General features: G+C 44.1%; 1 protein-coding gene across 1 annotated transcript in view; it reads left to right on the top strand.

Moving 5' to 3' along the window:
• PEPD (peptidase D) overlaps positions 1-14842 on the top strand; it is a 1156120-nt gene extending 1141278 nt beyond the window's left edge. The window contains exon 15 of the mRNA XM_069639310.1: positions 14392-14842. Coding sequence (XP_069495411.1) covers positions 14392-14541 — 150 coding nt within the window. The 3' untranslated portion in view covers positions 14542-14842. The remainder of the gene's footprint in view (positions 1-14391) is intronic.
• Positions 14843-15188: the final 346 nt, after the last annotated feature.

Genomic DNA, 15188 nt, shown 5'->3' on the forward strand with positions numbered 1-15188 from the left:
GCAGGACTTGAGCTAATGTCGATCCCTCTCTGGAGGGACTGTAAGGTTGGGAGAGAATGAAGCAGAGAGAAAGCAGACCGGGAAGCTGAGGCAGGAGCATGCAATCGTATGGAGGGTCCATTGTGGAAAGCCCACTGCAGTAAGACTGAGGAAGAAGCTCCTTCCATTCCCTGTAGTAGGCAGATGTGTGGGGAGAATAACACGACAGCCGAACAAGAGTTTGTCTCGCAGATCCGCTGCACACTGCAGGGAAATGCTGGTCGACGAGGACACAGTATGGCAGGCTAGAAGCACCCTGAGAGCCCCAAGACCACCACGGACCGGGGAGAAAGGTACACAGTTGCAAAGGGAGGCCCGGGCCCCAAGGCAATACTGTACAAGTTGGGAACAAGGAAGAGAGCAGGAATCAAGGGTCTGGGGCCCAAATAAGAAAACCTAATTAACTGTAAAAGCATCCTGACTCATCATCATAGTCTTAGTACCTGGTTGACTGAACCAAGAAGAAAGCAAGTGTGAGTCTAGGACCCACACCCATGAAGGTAGTCAAAGAAAACATAGACAAAGAACCCACAAGGAAGTCAGTGAAGGATCATTCCTCTACTTTCCCAAGATTGTGTGTTGAGCAAAGGTAGTACAGGTCAGACCAGACAAGGTCTGGAATCCCCAGCCAAAATACAAAATCAGAGAAGAAAACAGGAGGAAGGGAGTCTTACTTATGAGTTCTGCACGACATTGAAAGGAGCAAGGAAAATATTATCACTTAAGGTGTGGACACTAAATGAAATCGGCGGAAGGGAGATTTTCTACCTGGTAAATCGTTGTCTTCAAGAAACTATAAAAACCCTTCACCCCAGAGGAAAAGATACCCTCTTCTGAAGGTGACAAGAACATTATCCTTAGTTGTAGATTAGCGTAAGGGACAGAAATAGGTTTTGACACAATAGTGGACATTTAGAAGTTTGGCTATTCTTTGGCAGTCGCCTTAGCTTATTGGTTGAAACAGGGAAACCCCTCTAAGTGTTAGGAATTAGCTAGCTTTTTTTTTTCTTTTCTTTTAAACAACAAGTCTATGACCACCAAAATGCCACCTTTCTGTCAATCTCATACGTCTGCACCCTTACATAGTTTGCTTGCACTCTCTTGTTTTGGGCCACCCATAGAGTCAAAAGACATTGGCATGTCCTGATTTAATGCTTGGAAGGGTACATGCAGTAAACATTGTGGGGAACATAAGAGTGCCAATTCTTGATCGGCATACATTAAATGATAAGCCAAGACAAATTAGGTCAGAAATATATTTAGTTTGTTGTCTTTGTTGTGACCATCCTTGATTGCTTTCAATTCAAATATAAAACGTGATTCAAGAATGGTCAAAGCTGCCTTTATGTCCTCACCCCTAGTATAAGAACAGACATAAGCGTGACGATCTTTCAGATAGCGTCTCTTCTCCCAAGAGAGGAGCCCCTTTCCATGAGGGATAGGGAGGTGCGGCCGCTAACCAATAGTCCCCCTACGGGTGGTAACATGCGGGAGGATCTCATGGGGATGGCAGTCCCGTCCTGGGGAAAAGGGATGTCAGTCTGGTACACAGCCCCTTTAACTCTCATGCCACGAGTTAGTAACAACACCGCAACCTTCTCTACATTTGGTGCAGTCTGAAACCATGTGTTATTGTAAACTACAAGAAAATCTCAATGTGATGAGAACAGGGACGAAGATGATCGCCAGCACACTGCCACCAAGTAGAAAGAGTGCTCGACGAGCTGTTGTCAATCAAACTGATGTTTTGCTGGGGCCGTCCCGGCTATTTAAACTAAACTGTAATGAAGGACTTTGTTCTGAATTCGGAAAGGAGAACCCGATGAATGAGGACACCATTGAGATGGCAGCGAGGTTGGAATTGGGCTTCGGAAGACTGCAGCGACGCAGCTCTCCAGAGTAGCAGAGATGAGCAGCGGGGCGTCGACAAAGCGTCTTGCAAGTTGGCTAGCAGCCAGCACACTTGAAGTGGAGAAACTGAGAGGTGGTGGCGTGACCTGCCGTGGCTTGACTGTGCGGTCTGAGAACTATGCCGAGACCGCTTACTCTGGCCTACCACAGAGCCACATAGACAAATGCATTGGGAGCACAAGAAATTGTGGTGAAAGCATTACGTGTAACGGATGCCTCCTGAATACGACTGTGGTGGGAATAAGAAATCCCTACCCAAAGAGACACCTAGTACAAGAGTGGGAAACCTCAAGTGCTTGCTTCTGTAAGAATCGAAGGAGATCCTTAGCCTTAAGTGTGGGGGGCACGCTGTCTTGCCGCACTAGGAATAGATTGTAAGGCTACTGGGACCCAGTGGATTGAACATTGTTGTGATCACTTGCTAAGGGCAGGTAGAATGGGATGCTGGAGAACTTAAAAACACCCTGAGACTTCAAGTGAATTGGAGAACACTTAACCATGTGTGGATTGCGTGAAATTGTGGAATTTAAATGGGGACCAGCTTTGGGGCAAAGAATATAGTGTGCTTTTAGTTTAGAAACCCTTTTCACTGACTTTGAGTTACTCTTCCTTCCTGATATGGTTACCAGCGAATATTCCCTTTTATATTTTAGGTAACATGCCTTAGAAAATTCTGTGTTTTTCCAAGCCCTCCCTAGGAATTGCTGTTTGAGGTAGAAGGGAGCTACTGGCTCTGAGAAAGTGGATCCTCGCACATCTAGTGGAAAGAGCAGTGCAGACTTTCACACACAGCTGTTTGGTCCTGGAGTCTGATGGCCTGAATGGCAATGACTTCTTGGTGATAATATTGGTCGGTCATGTGTGTTTATTCGATCAGTGCTATAGTTGGATGTGTGGTGCAGAACGGAAGACTTTCATTAATTTTATTTCTATTTTATAGTGCCATTTCTGAGATGGTCTAGTAAGAGCAGGTAGTGGAGAAAGCGGCAGCACATTGGATAATGCCCCACACAAAATGAGCAAAAAACGAATTTAATCCAGGGGTCCTTTAATAATGAAATGTTATAGAAAGGAGTCCTCAATGTGTAATTAAGTGAGTGTCCTTAAAATTCCAAAATAAGAGACGTTATGGCAGACATTGAGTGCATCATTTGAAGATGTCAATTTGGCAAAGGTGCAATTGACCTATCTGATAAATGTGCAGAAGGGTGTGATTAACAAGTCACTACAACTTGTGCATTTGCAGCTGGTGCATGGCATACATTAAAAAAAGCCAGACCTACCGGCTTTGCCAGCATTTTTCAAGATGTTTTAAGATGTATTTGCCCCAAAAATATGTACCATTTTCACTGTGAAACTGCTTCATGATGCCTGTACCCCTGATCTAATTCAGTATTTTGCCACTGTAATAAAACATTTTAATGCAGGCTGTGCATGCATATGCCATTAATACTTGATTGGCCAGAGTTCAACATGGGAAAGTTGTTCAGATGTTTAGCAATCTGCTCATACGCGACCCAATCTAAGATTTTCAGTAGAAATGTCGTATTGGTGATGAGGCTGTAATTGCGAGGTACCTCCAAGGGAAGACAAGGTTTTTTAAGAATTGTGGTGACCCAGACTTGTGCTAGATTCTCCGATACATGTCCTTCTGTAAGTGAGGCATTTACGAACTTACATATGGCAGCCAATAGAGTAGGAGGGCAAGTTTTAATTATTATGGCTGAGCATGGGTCACCTTTACAACTGGTGGTATTTAGTTGATTTACAATTACTGACAGCTCATCCTCCGAAATGGGGGAATAATTGAATTGGGGTATGGAGGGACTTCTTTTGAATGATTCCATCCCTACATTGGTATGGTCTAAATGAAGATCGTCTTTCCTGTGTACTATGTCTGATCTGATGCCCTTTAGTTTATCCAACATAACATCCTGGATGTCCTGGCACCAGGCAGCATCCTTAACTAATTGGCACATATTGGGAGAATTGGTGGTTTCCTGTTCCTTGAGTATTTTGAAGAGTTTGTTAACCTCTCATTGGGCATTCAGCATCCTAGCGTTAAGGGAATTTCTCTTAGCTTCCACAATTGCTAATTTGTAGGCGTTGGCTGCACTTTTATAGTCCAGCAACGCGTTAGGAGAGGGACTAGTTTTCCGGCTATAAAATAATTTCAAAGTAGAAGATTTTCGTTTTTTCAATTCTGATGAGAACCAAGGCTTGTTTCTAGCTGCCTCGCTGATTTTTCTGCCCAAGTAGTTGGTGATAGCCTCTAAATTAGATTGAAGCATTTTTGACATTTTGACATTCCTGGGGTGGAGTTGTGAGAAGTAAAGTTGATAGAACTCAACAAAGGTTCAACTCGTTCTGTTTGTAGTTTCTAATAAGAAGGCCCTGGGTCCTTTTACCCTTCAGTTTTATGGGGAAATCGGCCTGAATGGTGAAATGCAGGAAGGCCTGGTCTGACCAAGGGCAGGGCAATACGTATGACCAGGATTGTGGGTAGGAGAGCTGCTCAAAACTGAAGTTGGCCAAGGCAATCTCAAGTTCTGCAGCCATTTGATCCTCCTTGTGACCCAACCAATAATTAAAATCCCCTAAAAGTTAAAAACTCGAATTCCGCTTTAGGGTAGACAGTAAGTAGTTAGAGAGTGCAAGCGTGAAATCTTCTGTCAATGAGGGTGGCCTGTAAATAAGAATAAAATGTGTTGAAGATTCTGAGTTGAGTCCTACGTTAACATGTAGAGACTCAATGTCATTCATGATAAACCCTCTAGTATCCCAGATAGTTAGGGAGGATTTATCAATAAATCAATGCAACCCCCCTGCCCCGCCTTCCTCTCTGTATTGTCTAAGCATATTATACCCTTCAGGGATAGCCATATTAAGAGTAGGGCCAGCTGCCCTGTGTCCCCAGGTTTCCGTTATTGCGCAAGTGTCAATATTCCTATCTTCTATGTATGTAGTGACTTCTACCGCGTGTTTGACCAAGGATCGGTATTGAGTAGCATACAAACCAGATTGCGAACTGATCTTTTAGTCACTCAGAAGTTGAGCCTGCTGGATTGAGTATGGGCAAGCTTGACTGGACTGCTGAGTCTAAACTAACATCAGAGAAGCCCCCATCCCCCTGTGCAAAGTCACGGTTGGTGTTAGGATTTCCTCTGAAGGAAGCATGAAAATGCGAGGGTAATGAAGAAGCAATAATACTTCTCCTCTCACGGGGGAAGTAGGTAAGATCTACACACGAGCGCGAGCAACCGTTGGAGTACACCCATCGGGACTCACCATTTCTTCAGGAATCTGAATTGGCTCGTACGGAATGAGGCTATTCCTAGCTGCAGCAATTGCACGGACCGGCACAGACCGGCTGGGCTCCTTCGCGCCGGCGCTTTCGCGCCTGGATTTGAACATAAATGCGCTTCTGAACTACAAATTGCTATGGGATTTGTAGTTCAGAAATGCGCCGGCAGCGTGCGTGCAGAATAAAGACTCTGTTTTAAATCGCACAGTGCATATAAGATATAAGAACAATTCCACAGACCCTGAGGAGGTCTTGAGGCACCAGTGACAGTACTACTACACAAATTACACAAAGATTTAAAAACACTCAAAATAATTACAAATTGAATTGAGGATAAAAGAATAAAAACGAGGAGTAAAGCAGCAACAACAATTATAAAACTGTCTCTGCCTCAATTTAAGGACACACTCATGCTGCTTTGCCTAATAAAGCCAGCGTTGCCTCATCATTTGTCCTCGCCACTAGCCAATGGCGACTGATCATTGACTCTTGGCGAGTTGGAATGGGTGTGCTATGTGATGTGGAGAATGGAGGGGGGGGGGGATCAGTGACATTTCATGCGGGACTAGCAGCTTCTAATTTGAAATGTTTATTCCTGATAGAAGTACACCCTCGTAGAGGCTGCGCCTAATAATACCATTATAATAATGTGCTTCTGATGAAACACCAGTCCGCTCCGACCTTTGCCTGTAAGTGTCTTATGTGTCTGCCAATGCCTGCATGCAATCCCAGCAAGAGACTAATAACGCCTGCCCCCTTCCCCCGCCGCTGCAGCCCTTTTATGAGTATTTGATTCTCATTTGATTTCCATTTGTATTTCATGGCCTATTTTTATGTTGGCCTGACCAGCCGTGCTGGCTTGTGCTTTACCTTTGCAGACCTCTACCCTGTAATGTCCATTCCTGGGAACCAGCAAGCATGTGCATTCACAGATGTAAGACGTGCATCGAAACTTGTGCCGGCTTGAATAGGGAAAATGCTATGACCGTGTTAGGAGGCACATGAGAAGGTTGTGTGCTATCGGAATTGGTATAAGTTGTTCTGTGATGTATTAATTTATTGCAGTTTAGTATCGCAAGCTAGCCAACGTCCGGTGCTCCTTGGAAAAATCGGGATTAGAGGGAGAGAGATTAGTTTAAAGCAGGAAATCTATGGAGGAGGCAAAGTCACATAACCATTCAGAATAAATGGCAGGCCAGGTGTTTACCATGTCATCAAAGGCTTTCCTGACTCGACCGTCTGAAGCTCTTTGCTTGCTGGATTTAATGAATTATTAATGTGAATGGTAGATTGTTCCAGAGGTTTGGCCCAATTATGGCTCGAGTTAACCCTCAATAACGTAATCTATGAAAGGGCTTTGCTTGAGTCCCGTATGCTCCTGATGATAATACGGTACTTTTAGGAATGGAATCGGATGATTCTGTGAGGTAAGTATTTGGGCCCCCTATTGCATAGGTTGCAGTGGACGATAAACAATGCGTCGAGTGTTCTTCTGTGCTCCATAGGAAGACAATGGAGAGGCTGGTGTTAGTCACTTAGTTTGAGGCCCAATGTCAGTTTTGCCCCTCTGTGTTGTAAACATTAATGTTGTTGAGGGAGGTGTAGGAATGGCCGTTGTGCACGCTAGTAAAGTAGTGTACTGGTTATGTTTTGGTATGTTACTCTTCTGTTATGCTGCATGGAATCACCACCATAGAAATTTTAAAGCGCCCAGTCCTTGTATGTAGCATATTGTGCTCCTGCCTGGGGAATTCTGGAATTTAGTCTGCTGGATGGAAGTGAGTGGGAACGTAAGCAGGGATAGAGGCAAGCGGTGAGGGATAAGGAGAGCTATTAGAAAAGGGGACATGCTTTTGTGTGAAGGTGGATGTGTGTTGGCCCATCTTTTATGAATTGTCTTATGAACAATGTTGAATAATAGATGTGTTCAGACAGTTTAAGTATTTGAATTCCAGGCCATTTTTGGATAACTATGAAATGAAAGATTGGGTACTGTTGGGTGTTTGTAGGGCTCGAGATCATGCTCGGGCTATCCGGGTATGTGGAATCAGTTCATATGACCACAAATATTTCCCAAATGGTAATTCTGGGACTGCCAATTCAGTATGCAATAGAGGCCTGGTTCCAGCGTGGATGGGTCATAAAAGTGAATGTTGTTGGTAGGGAAAAGGAGAGAGCCGAGGTAATGCCGGAATGACAACTAAACTTGGAACAAAGCCCTGCCTTGATTGTAATCTGAAATGGCATACGTTTGCCTTCTACGGATGGGAGAATATTTGCTAACGTGAAGTAGGGCCAGATATTAATTCCGATTGGAAACAATATGCGGCTCTAAACAAGTTAATTGTAAGTCGGTGCCATAGCTAATGTAATAAGGAGACCTAGAGGGGCGACTCTGAGGATGTCCCAGTTAAACCAATGATTTAGATGGGTTCAGTGTAAATCTTACTTAATGGCATTACATGTTCTTGTTTTCTGCAAAGACAAAAGGTATGTTTTGAACTTATTGTGCCTTTTGAGATTCATGAGGAAATTTGCCATTTACTCCATTATATTTACTGAAAGTGACGTTATGAAATCTGGGATACAGACGCATTAGACTGGTCTGGAATTTAAATCTGCTATGACCTTGTTTTCCATAGGTTCAATTGGAAACCTCATTTGCTGCATTATCATTGTCCTGAGATTGTATGGGTGATAGAGAGAATATGGTCTATCGGGACATGTAATGCCCAGTCCTGAAGGAATGAGCCCAGCCAGTTAAGTGCTGGATCATCTAGTTGCATTGTCCACTGGAGTGTGCAGAGGAAGTGTGCATTGTCTACAGTCCAACTAGATAAAAGGTAGTTTTTCATTTTATGCCACAAGAACCTATTACCTCTAGAAAAGATGTGTGGTTTTAGTGTTTCAAATGGGGCCAAGCCCAATTGGTATTCATAGAAAAGCGAGTTATTCCCTATAAAACTATCAATATGTTTTGTTACTGCCGTTTCTAGAAAGTTTGGGACACTGGAGTTTAGGCAGATATTGGCTTGGTCTGTGGGATATGTTTTTGGTTTCTTCTACAAGGATTTATTGAGAAGTCTTCAACTTGTCATAAGAGTCACAATCTTTTTCTTGATGGTAATGGTGGGACAGGACAGACCTTGATTGATTTCAAAGCCTTTATTGATTTCACCATATTAATCAGGTCTTCTGACGATAACTGAGAGAAGGCGCAGAACTGTAAAGAGACTTTACTGTCCTAGAAAGTTAGAGTTGTTGACTTCATTTGTTTCTTTGTTCTGAATGTTTAGAATTTGCTTCTACTGTATGATGGGCAGGTTTCTGATGTCTTAGTGGGTACTTGAACCGTGCATTACTTTTTCAGACTTGTAATGAGGTTATATGCCTCTCGGCAGCAGGCCGACCGTGTCGGTAACAGCCTGATGCCCAAGTTAAGGGCCCGAGCAGGATCGGCCTGCCGCCGAGGGGCATATCGCCTTTAGTACCTACAAGTAACTAGCTACATATGGGTGCTAATGGCGATTAAACTTACCTTTACTCAGTCCTGCAACACCATGTCGGGACAGGAGTCTGTCTTCAGTGTACATTCTGAATCAACACTGAAGACTAACTTTTTTTTTGTTGTTTACTTTAACTTCGCCTTTAGCACCCGCGGCAGCTAAAGGCGGTATGGGGGTGGTGTCAAGGAGCAAGTTATGCTAGGGCAAGGGGGGGCACAGCCATGGGGAACTCAGAACACAGGATTATACCAAAGGATTCAGCCTGCTTTCCAAGCTCTCTGATTGGCTGGTACCCCCTCCCATGGTTCTAAAACAGGAGAGGTGTGCCTGGGGCCTCAGACCTCCTCTTGAATATTGTTAAATACTCCGGGCCTAATTATGAGGTTGGCGGTAGCTGCATTCCGTGTCCGGGTTCTCGGAATAGGGACTTACCGGGTCATTCCAACCTTGGAGGACCCGGTAAGTCCCGATTCTGAGAACCATTCCCCATTCGAGCCCCCATAGGGCTCAATGTGAATGGGGATGGAGCTAATAACAGCGGGCCCGTTATTAGCTCCCTGGTCCCTTAGCGGCTCCCGCTAAGGGACCTCGTAATGCGGCGGTAAGGGGTTAACGGCAATGGCACCCTTACTGTTGCTGTTAACCCCTTACCACCGACCTCGTAATGAGGCCCTCAGTCCCTTGCTTTGGGTTCTGTTTACAATCTGAAGTCCACTTCCTGTGGAAAATTGAGCCTTACCCACCTCCCCCATGCATGCTCACTCTCTACCCTGTTAATAATGGGGCATAATTACCTGAGGCGGTGGGCCGACCCTGTCGGTAACGGCCTTCCGCCCAAGTTAAGGGCCTGAGCGAAGCAAGGATCCGTAAACGCAGGTGGTGGTGCCATAGCCAGCGGGGGTCAGTCCGCTGCCGAGGGTAGTATCGCCATTAGCACCTGTGTAGTTGCCTATGCTTGTGCTAACAGAGTGTGTTTTTTTTAAAAAAAACAAATGTACCTTGCTGTGCAGTTCATTGCTGCGTCGTAGTTCCCTTGTCAGTTTTCTATGTTGATCACTGTGACGTCATCAGCATTGAAAACTGACTTGGGGTAAATCTCGGCACAGTGCCAGGCTGCGCAGCAATGTACAGTCTTATGTGTTATATATTTTTTTAAATACACAATCTTAGCATCGGCGGAGGGAACTACACAGGTGCTAAAATGGTGGGTTGGGGCGGGGAAGTGGCTGCTGGCTAGCAGCACACAAGTTGCTTGGAACACAGGCTTGTACCAGAAAATACAGCCCAAGTTCCGAGCATCCTGATTGGCCAATGCCCCGTTCCAGTGTGCAAATGTAACTTAAACTAAGGTGTTTCCTACAGTGCTTTGTAAAAGGCCTAGGTTTGGTTTCCTCATCAGACTTAAATGCAAATGTAACAAAAAAATATTTGTATAGTATTTCTAAAACATGTTACTAAAACTGGTCAGAGAATTGCAGTCCCATTTCTTCTAGGAGAAGCCTTAACAAAGTGTGTACCGTCTACCCTCATTAATGAATTTCTTTTTCAGCAAGTAAAGGTAAATTCTGGCTGTTCACATTGATCGTATGAACCAAAGTGATGGCTATGCATGTTGCCCAACCTCGCACCCCCACCACGGTTCTGCAACATACACATTTCAGCTTTGGATAGAATTGGTTGCTAGTTCCAAAGAAAAAATATGGAGTTTGAAATCATCATGGACATCATTCGGGGTCACCAGGGGTTTCACCTGCGACCCCTGAGGTCTCCCTTGCTACCACAATCATTTTATTTGTTTAAAATTGATGATCCTGGGCTGTGGCCATCGAGTTGCTCTTTGTTTCTGGATTGGATGGCTTTCTTGTTCAGGCCTCTTACAGAAACAAAAACGGGGGTTCCACAAGAGTAACACTTTGAACAGTGACCCTAAATAAGAAAGAATAGGAATAACAAAAAATGTGTCTTTCTGGAATTCCATACAATAATTTCTAGACTTATTAAAGGTTTATTTCAGGCACACTTCGGGGGTGAGTCACTGATTTAGTCTGTTCTTAAACACCTAAAATTTGCAATTCAGACAAACTTCCAGAAATCTGTTAGAGTAGAATAAGCATCAATTTCGGATTATGCATTTTGCTTTTTACAAGTTGCAGTTATAGCAGGTTTTTTTCTGCCTTCGTCTCCGTTAAGATTATCACAAGACATTCCATCTCGGTGTCCTCGGTCACTTGACAAAATCCTTGTGCTTAATATCTTGTGTACAGTGTAGAAATGTTTGACCATAGCACATAAAGTGGCCCTTGATTTCATTGTGCCACAATTAGCTTTGTTGTAATGTGTCCATCTTTCCTATCTCCATGGCATGTTAATGTTAAAGGATATTTATACCGCGCACTATCACGACCGGAGTGGTCCCCTGGTGTTCTGGCGGATCTGAAAGAAAAGAGGGTTGGATGGATTAGTAAGGTTGAGGGGGAAGAAGAGCAAGGGAGCTGTGATGTGCTGTTGGTAGCCTCAGTTCGGTTACCACCGTTCGCTGAGTTTAGCTGTGCTTTTCGGTTGATAGTCATGTGTTGTGCAAGGCTATGTGTGTTATGTTTTGTTGTTGCAATGTAGTGAACTGCGTGCTGTTTGTAGTGCTTTGGAGGGGTGGCTGTGTTTATGTAGAGTGTGAGAGCTGTATGCAGAGGTTTGAGATTGTTAAGTGGGGTTGATTAGTGGCATTGCTATTTAGAAGCGACGCATTCTTATCTTCACAATTCTGTCTAGATGTGGCACAATGCCAATCTTTACAGTTCTATCTGGATGCCACGCAAGCCAGTACTACAACTCTGTCTAGACGTGATGCCATGCCCATCTTCACAACTCTGTGCAGATAGGACGCGAGCCAAGCTCCACAGTTCCATCTAGATGTGACGCAGTGCCAATCTTCACAATTCTGTCTAGATATGATGCGAGCAAGTATTATAATTCTGTCTGGATGTGACGCAATGCTAGTCTTCCTGATTCTGTCAAAGCGACGCAAGCTAATCTTTACGGTTCTGTCTAGATGTGACTCAATGCTGATCTTGGCAGTTCTGTCGAGATGTGGCACAGGCTAATATTCAGATCGCTATCTCAATGTGGCGCAGGCTAATATTCACACCCCTATCTCAATGTGGCGCAGGCTAATATTCCCAATCCTATTTTAATGTGACGCAGGCTAATAATCACAGTTCTATCTCAGTGACGCCGGCTGATATTCACATCTCTATCTCAATGTGGCGCAGGCTAATATTCACACCTCTATCTCAATGTGGCGCAGGCTAATATTCACAGCTCTATCCCAAACCTACGCAGGCCAATATTCACGGTTCTATCTCAGTGAGCCAGCCAATATTCATCTCAAAGTGATGCATGCTAACATTCACAGTTCTATCTCAGAGTGATGAAGGCCAACAACCACAGCTCTATCCCAAAGCGACGCAGGCCACCATTCAGTTGTATCCCAAAACAACGCCTGCCAATATCCACAGATCTATCCCAGAGTGACGCAGGCCAATAATCACAGTTGTATCTCAAAGTGATGCAGGGTAATATTCACAGTCCTCTCTAGTTGTAAAGCTGGTTAGTATTAACAGCCTGATGTGCTTTGTTCTGAGGGTAGGTAGAGTGGCAGGGTTTCCTGGAGTACAGTGATTGCTCTACTCCTCACCCAGGCCGCACCTACGTTGGTGGTCCCTGCTGTTGACGGCTGACCCTAGCCTCTACTGCTGACACCTGCAGACAGTTTGGAGCCGCCAATGTAGGAGCCACCCTTTGCCTTGGGGCCCTTAGCCGCAGGGGCTGCCGGGCAGAGGGCTGCCCTGGGAGGGTGTGTTAAGATTACAGATTAGCCAATCAGGAGCGGGGGCAGGAGGTGGGAACAGGGCCGGGTGCGGAAATGGGAGAGGGAGAGAGAGGGGGGTTGAGTTTTCCTCACGCACAGAGTGCCAATTTCAAAGAAATTAGGCCGAGAAATGTGGGCAAAAAAGAATGTATGTGCCTAAGCAGGCACTGCTTACCTCGGGGAGTTTGTATGTATGAGGTAACGAGTGCCCAGACTACAGGATGCTGTGTGAGTTCACTGCTTTCCCTGCGCTACACTAAATTCTTTAATACACAGTTAAGAACCCTCCAAATGGTATGTATTTTGCCAACCTCTTGAAGGCTGAAAAGTAGATCCACGCAAGCCTTACATGTTGCCAATTTTGCACTACACCTCCAGATGAACTGACTTGCTGTTAAATCTCAGTTACCAGTTTAATTGTATCCACTACAGACTGTAATTTGCTTTCTGACTTAGAGAACATTCAGACATGTAATTGCTCATTTTACCATAACCGGTAAAATAGCTAGAGCCGGTAAGATAGCTCAGTGGGTTGAGCGCTCACTGCTGCGATGTGTGTGATCTGCCGGTTCGAATCCCGGCAACGTCAACTCAGCCTGTCATCCTTCTGAGGTTCATAAATGAGTACCAACACAGGTTGGCTGATATTGTATGTATATTTGTTCTATGTAAAGCGCTATATGATGGCACATCTTTATCGATTGGCCTTGGACGTCTACTTGCATTCACAGTAATTTGATGATATGAGCCTATACACACTGATATTAAAGATATATATGGTGATCCATTCTTGTATGAAATGTATGTCACATGATATCGTAACCATATGTTTCGTAGTGTACTTAGGAACAATGGTCGTGTTCCATCACTTCCTGTGATGCCACTTCAGGATGGGGTCAAAAGACATGACATCCTGTGATGTCATCAGAGGTCAAGGGTCGTTTGACGACACTTCTGCTACCACTGCCATTTTGGTGAAATTACGTCCCTCGAAATCGTAACCTTTTTTGGAAATTAAATAATTGGGTTCTTGCAGGAGACACATGGCGCATGCGTGTCCTTGCTATCGAGAGAAGTTACCAATTTGTGAGACCGTTGACTGCAAATTAAATATACTGTCGATAGACGCTTTTTGTTATGAGCTTAAAAATGAATGTCTGGCTTACCCTAATAACACCACAGAAAGGAGAGGAGCACAGTAGCATGCCATATTACATTCTATGGAACCCATAGCGGGTTTCTATAAAAAGTAATTATGTGGGAATCTAACGCTGAAATGTTAAAAGCTGTCTAAATAGGATGGGCAGTTGAGAATTGTTGAGGTTTTGGGGTCTCCTGTTCTAAAAAAAGAATCCTTACTTATACATTGGATCTCGATGTGAATTGACTAGTGCGCTGATGTTGGCTCGTTTTCCACGGGCTAATGTAGCAATTCCAAGACATGTTTCAGTACCGTGGATAAGACTGTTCTGAAGCATGATAATCCACGCCTGAACTCTCTCCCAAGGCCTATTATGACCTCTAACTAACACGTTGCGTATTAAAGGTATCAGGCGTCCATGCATATATATATTGTCAAGAGATCTTTTGATAACTCTCCCTGTTTGGCCCCTCCATGGGTAGTACCCTCGACACATAAAGATAGAAAGTGTGAGCTGTTGTGAAATTAGGTCGTTGAATCTATTCATTGGTACAGGTTGCTAGATTGCACTGCTCCCCTAAAACGCAATAGAATATCATTCTGCTCATTGTGTTCCCCATAGGTTCGTATTGAGGATGACATTGCTGTGACAGCTACCGGAATGGAGTTACTGACCTGTGTACCGCGCACGGTGGAAGAGATTGAGAACTTATTGGCAGGAAATAAAGATGCCACCAAATCTGCAGAACCACTTGCCAGCCAACAGTTCTAAAATGATTTAGAGCAATACGTCTCTCCGCTTTCTACTGGGGTGCAAAGCATGATGTCCGGCATTTGCTGCAAAGCTACAGCACAGTGTAGTGATGCATCAGCAATTGCTTATTACTGTTCCAAATCCAATGCTCAAACAGGTTGAAATGACACCTTGAAAATAAAGAAAATGGCAGTTTCTAATATGATCCCAAAGAATAATTTTTTAACAAGAACACACCTTTTTAAAACTGTTCAAATATCAACTAAGTATTGCATGATATTGCTTTCGTTGATTAAAAATAAATATATATTTCATATTCCTTTTTTTCTTTACGAGTGTCCTACTTTCTTTTCTTGAAATCGTCATTTGTTTGGGGATGCCATGGGTTTGAAGTCACTATGGTTTTTTTTGGTTTGCACATGAGATCCAAATGGAGCATTTTAAAATTTTGATAAATGCAAGTAAGTGGGTGCTGTGGGCGAAGGAGCCACCGGATGTGCAGCACAGCTGCCTCCTAAATGCATTCCAAGGAAAGCAAGAGGCTACTTGCAGAGCCATCTGCCTTCCCCATGCGCTGCACCCTAATTTCTGTTTCGAGTGGTAATATCTACGGCAGTCCGTAGAAGCATGTTGCTTTAACAACTGGCAGTAGTGTGGGGGCTAGT

The sequence above is a fragment of the Ambystoma mexicanum genome, chromosome 1q (assembly GCF_040938575.1).
Source record: "Ambystoma mexicanum isolate Mex_15411 chromosome 1q, UKY_AmexF1_1, whole genome shotgun sequence".
NCBI lineage: Eukaryota > Metazoa > Chordata > Amphibia > Caudata > Ambystomatidae > Ambystoma > Ambystoma mexicanum.